Raw genomic sequence first — 6,000 nt, forward strand, 5'->3', positions numbered from 1 at the left:
CGATTTGGAACGGTTTTGTAAAATCTGGTCACGTTTATAGCTATACTCCGACCAAAATGCTAATAAGCTAGTGTATTAAATAAAAATGAAGTAGGCTCCAGCAACGAAAATCAGAAGCTCCAACCTTAGATTTTTCTTGGGAGTGAGACTTTTCACAAAGTGAACAATGGAGATGCAGTCCTTCAACTGCAACCATGCAATTCAGCAGTTATGTATATTATAACTAGCAGTAGGATTTCACGACATTATAATAGCATGGCCTCCCTGTGCTAGTTATATTTGAATGTGTTCGCACATAGTTACACCATGGAGAAGTTGTGTACTACCAGCTACAAGTGTACAATATTAGTGGATACTGAACTGAAAGGTGTGTGTGTGCTAGGTATACATTATGATTGCGGTCATTATCATGGCAATCGTGACTGGATCACGTTATCTATAACTACACACTTTGATGATCATTCTGTATATCTATGAGATGTCTTGCCACTTCAACTACCTCATGTCCACACAGTGTAGCTATCTTGCAGCAACAGAATCACTGAAATTTACAATTAATATCCCACCTGGATCCTGAGTGACTTTTCAAAGTTCCAGTACACTGCTTGCGGGTAGACTCTAGCCCCTGTTTGCTGTTATTATACAATTGTCTAAAAGAAATCAATCAACTGCCATTGAGAGCTCTGACCGCCAAAAGAACATTTGAACAAGAGATCATGTGACCGATGTAACCTTGATAGCCTGCCAAGTGCCACTAAGTTTTGAATCGCTAAATGTCAAGTAAAAAGCATGGCTAGTGATATAAAATCCTGGGAGTGAGGAAGAAACTGTAGACGTGAGAATACAAATGTTGGGTGTGAGAGCATGAGATTGAAGGCCAAATTGTGAGAATCACACCTAAGACGTGAGAGTTGGAGCCTCTAAAAAGTAGTGAAACAAGAGATGCTGCATGGTACCTATGAGGGAAAATCTCTACTTGGCATTGCAGCAATGTGGGAAAATCCCTACTTGTGGGACAATCTCTACTTGTGGACTTTGGCACTGAAAAGATGGTGAAGACATGCCACCTACACTGGTACAATGCCAAGTAGGGATTTTCCCTCATCATTTCTTGTTTCACTACTTTGGAATCCTACTTCATTTAATTTTCATACTACAGTAGATATACATACAGGTGTATGCATGAAAATTGCGTATTCTTTCTTCCTGTTAAAATGCACAGTGTGATACATCAGCTTTCTTGGATACACAACACACTACTGTGTGTCTTGGTATGCTTCTTACTTATTTTAATGCTAAAGTATTTCACTTTTCTCTACAAATACTTACTTCAGTGGGTAATATTTCACATTCTGTTACATAATCATTAATTCTTTCTGCACATCCAGGTGTTCGTAGTAAAGTAGTGATGCTTTCAGAAGATGAGTCGCCAGCTATCAGTTGTCTCCAGGCGGTTGTACACAGGTCATCTGATGAGAACACTTGTCTAGTAGCCATAGCACATTGATTAGGTGGTGGAGTAGGACCATCCTATTAAATTAACACCATGTGTATACAAAGTTAGATAATTTTTCTGAGACATTCTTACATTATGCAATATTATTGAACTGTAAATAATATGAATAAAAGCTGTAAAAAACATATGGCTTTTAAAAGCCTGGATTTAAAAAGGTCTGGAATCAAAGGTTGTGGCCAAGACATGGCTACAATGATGTAAAAATCAAAAATGCACAGCCTTAATTTTAATTCTTGGCTGACCTGAATCCCCACTTAATTTTTTAAATTTAATGATTTATCATTTTAAGAGACAAAAAAGCTGCTGGATACAATCAGCTGAGCATAAACCAACATCATGTGGGCTAGACTGTTCCTAGTTTAAGATTGCTTGGAGCCAAAATGTGCCTTTTCATGTGTACAGCAGGAGATACTTCCTTAGTCTCTAGCACAAAATTAATTTGCAGGTAGAACAATCATAATTATTTTTGTAAGAACAAAATGGAAACTGTCTGTAATTTCGTATTATACTTCCCTGTACAGTTGAAGTCAGTGGTCCATACATCAAAAAGATGACAAACTTATGAATTCTACATAATAACCAATTAGGTACCATTACAATAGGATGTGCTGGAAGAGGGTATAGGGAGTCTGACATGCAAACTATTATAGCTGTGCTTCAAGGGGCATTTCTCATGCCTGGCTACCTGGCTAGGGTGCAGGTATGAAATCAAGAATTAAAAATTTGACCAAGTGTGCACCGTCGTGGATACTGCATGGCCCAGAAGGAAGTCTATTAGAATTTTTGTACAGTGTGACAAGTTCACTCCACATACAAGGATTTTCTAGGGGATCTGGGGGAAAGACTTCTTAGGAAACTTTATGAAAGCTTTTTTGTCTATCTGTCTGCATTCTTTCTCAGTGGCGGATTTAGGGGGTTTCAAGGTTTCCACGGAAACCCCCTTTGAAAAATTATTATGCAACAGTCGACTATTTTAATTAATTATTGTGGTGTGCGCCTATAATAAGTGATGTGCATGTTCAACATTCCGTAAATATAAACTTCGTAAATATTTATTTTTCACACGAAATAGTTGCCAAATGCAGTCTCAGAGCATCAAAATTTCAAAAATTTCCTGGGGGTGTGCCCCCAGATCCCCCAGCACATGCATGCTGAGTGGGCCTCTTCGCACACTTATCCATGTCATTGCATAGGCAGTGAAAGAGGGGGTGCTGCAACTGTTTTACTGGGGATGCTGAGCATCCCCAACTCAAAGCTGTATTGTGTAATAGTAGTCACGTGAACTTCCAGAAACTTGTCAATCACGATCGAAATACTCTAATAGAGTAGTCACCCTAATACAACTCAAGTATGTATTAAAATAAAGTTATTAGTACTAGTATTTGATTAACAGCTAAAACCACCGAAAATTCCTCCAAATTCAATCTCCTGACACCTAATTTTCAAAAATTTCCCTAGAATTAGCATGCTTCCCACCCACTACTACCACCATAAATTTTGGGCACCCCCAACTGTAGAATCCTTCCGCCTCTTATGCAGTGGATATGTCCACCTTCTAAATTGGAAACTCCCTTTATAAATTCCTAGATCCGCCACTGTTTCTTTGTGATGCCACTAACTTGATGACTATTGGGACTTTTGGTGAAATTAAGCACCGAAATCTCCAATTACATTGTTGTAGATCACTGTGCACTTTCATTCATTCTCTAAAGATGGTTAAAGTGAAGGTGTTGGTGTAAAGAGAAAACTTGAGCTGCAAAAATCACAGACTGACAGTTCTAACTTTAGTGCATAGAATAGTAAACCCAAAGGTTCAGGGTTCAATTCCCCATGACAACTCTCTCTTCTTCTTAGTGCCATCTTTTTGTGACATACATATTCATGAGTTAGATATTGATGATGCTTATTCACTCAGACACGAAATGAAATTCTTACCAGTAGCACATATACCAGAAAGTGTGCACTTACGTATGTGCTAATGGTTAATCAAACGTTTACTTGCATGCGAATAGTATTATTAAACCAGGCGCACGCCCACAGCCGGCCGAAGGCAGGCTGTGGGCGTGCGCCTGGTTTACTGTAATTGTTTCCGTAAAAGTGTGTGTGTGTACCTATCTATCTACCTATGTACCTATCTACCTATCTACCTATGTTTGTCCGTACGCACCCACGTGAGCAAAATCGTTTAATAACGGTGAAAGCAGCTTTTACGTAAGAAGTAAAAGTGAAATGAAGTCTGTATTAAACTTCTGCACAGGTGAAATTTGCTCTGAGGTGGTTTCTTTTCGGCGGACTGAAATACGGGTGTGGTGACTTTCCTCAGACTACCTTCCCCTTGAGGTTTTCAGGCATTTAGCAACTGAAAAACAACGGTGCAGGCCTCGTACACTGCCAGGAATAGCCTATCGCTTCGAGTTGAAAGGGGGCGTATCCCTTACGTACGCGAACGAAAATGAAGAGCAGCTTTGAGGCTTTGTTGAGAGAATTTGTGGGAAAAAACACGTTAGTCACACTATAAAACAGTTTAGAAGATAGTTTTGTGCGTAATATGTTGGTAAAAGCGGTTTATTTAACAAACGCTTCCTTAGCAGTGCATAGCAACGTAATTGAATGAATTACGAATATTTCATGAATTACGAGAAATAGCTAATTATATTATTGCACAACCCAAACTACCATATGGTAAAGTAGTAATACATAGTTGGTTAATTCATAGTAGTATATACTGTCTATAGTTATTCCAGATGAGTTAGCTAGCTGCATGGCGCCTGGTTTTTAGAAGTAGCACAACATCAACTTGTTTTTATTCAGGCTACATATGCCTGTGTGATAAGACAGGTACTACTAGTGCCACATAGTTTGCACATGTATTGTGATTTAGTTTACATGTCATTACACTGTTTAGTTAACCTGCATGTTCACATTATTAAAGTTTTACTGTTACTTGCATGATGGCATATGGTTCATGTACAGCAAAAACAACATCATCGTGCATGCTAACTTGATATTTAATATACTTCATTCCCAATGCATTGATTTATTTTAATATGTCATTGTGGTTAATGTGGAATCTGAAATGATCCTTCACATAGGGCAAGTACTGATGCTAGTAAATTATTAAAGCTTTTACTGTCCCTCCCCCTACCCACTGAGTTGTTACAATGGCATGTTAAATGTGTCACAATTGCTAAATAACACATAAATACATTCACATACCGTACAAAATGATGGCACAGGCAAATCACAAAATGTAAAGTAATCTCTAACACTGACACCATATTGGACTGGAGAGAGCTCATCAGGTCTAAGTATATAGGAATAGTAGTTATAATATCATGTTTATGATAATAATGTGCTAGACAGAGAGAATATTGTCACTAAATACTCAATCGATAGACCCCCAATGATACATAACTTGTAAATACCATACACAATCAAACAGACTACAAACACATCATACATACATGGCTGCACTACATTTGACAGCTATTACAACTTACTCTTGTGCTAGTAACCTAATGTATTCAGCATAACAACATCCCCATTGATTCACAAATCGTGTGACGTTCTACATAGTATAATCATACAGATAATAAGAGATGGTTGGTGCACTTACATACCTGCTTGCATCCATCAGAACACATTCCATTATAGAAATTTCTAATACAGACACCAACATCACCAATCTGCAACAAAGTAATAAGACCATTGCACTGATATGAAAATAATTTATAAATCAATCAAATTTATCATGCACGTATCAATAATAGCTGGCTATAGAGTGTAGGTAGATACCACCAATCGTATTGAATCAATTCATGGATTTTATACAGCTATATATATAAACATGTATGTTGAAAGATGTATGTTGAAGATCATAGGTGGCTCCAGGATTTTTCGTGATTGGTTTCTGATCAGGATCATAGCTAAACTTTTGGTGAAGACCACAAAAAAAGGTAATGACTTGACTGTCCTCCACTAACTATATATCACTGATAAAGTACATGAAAATCCTTATTTATTGCTACATAACTTGCTACACTGAATACTAGCTGTGACTGCTTTATTAGAGTGATTGAATGCTCTATTAGAGTATCTTGATCTGAATATCCTGTGCCTTTGCAAATCCATTGACTAGTGGTGTGCGATATTTATTTCGATACGAAATCGATACGATATTTGGGTAAATATCGAAATTTCGATACGATTTTCGATAATTTTTAATTGTGTGGGTGGTGTAATTGCGTGGGGGCCGATATTTATAAATATGCTTGAAATACAATTTACACACTAAGATTATTGCATAAAACTAATAATAAGCCTAGAAAACTGGTAGACAAGTTTTTAAAGTGGCTAGATAGTACAGAACCAACCTTCATTTCTAGCGTGATTGCGCAATCACACACTAAATGCTGTAACTTTATCGAAATATTTTTCGATATTTCGAAATTATCGCAAAATATTACCTTTTCGATAAATATCGA

The 6,000-nt window shown here is 37.4% G+C and overlaps 1 protein-coding gene across 1 annotated transcript in view; it reads right to left on the reverse strand.

Annotated features, from left to right (window-relative positions):
• The window catches only part of LOC136266531 (uncharacterized), a 28,740-nt gene extending 23,541 nt beyond the window's left edge, over nt 1-5,199 (reverse strand). The window contains exons 1-4 of the mRNA XM_066061539.1: nt 5,137-5,199; nt 5,017-5,084; nt 4,733-4,820; nt 1,330-1,530 (exon numbers count right to left, since the gene is read on the reverse strand). Of these exons, the coding sequence (XP_065917611.1) occupies nt 1,330-1,530; nt 4,733-4,820; nt 5,017-5,084; nt 5,137-5,160 (381 nt within the window). The 5' untranslated portion in view covers nt 5,161-5,199. The remainder of the gene's footprint in view (nt 1-1,329; nt 1,531-4,732; nt 4,821-5,016; nt 5,085-5,136) is intronic.
• Nucleotides 5,200-6,000: the final 801 nt, after the last annotated feature.

The sequence above is a fragment of the Dysidea avara genome, chromosome 9 (assembly GCF_963678975.1).
Source record: "Dysidea avara chromosome 9, odDysAvar1.4, whole genome shotgun sequence".
Taxonomy (NCBI): domain Eukaryota; kingdom Metazoa; phylum Porifera; class Demospongiae; order Dictyoceratida; family Dysideidae; genus Dysidea; species Dysidea avara.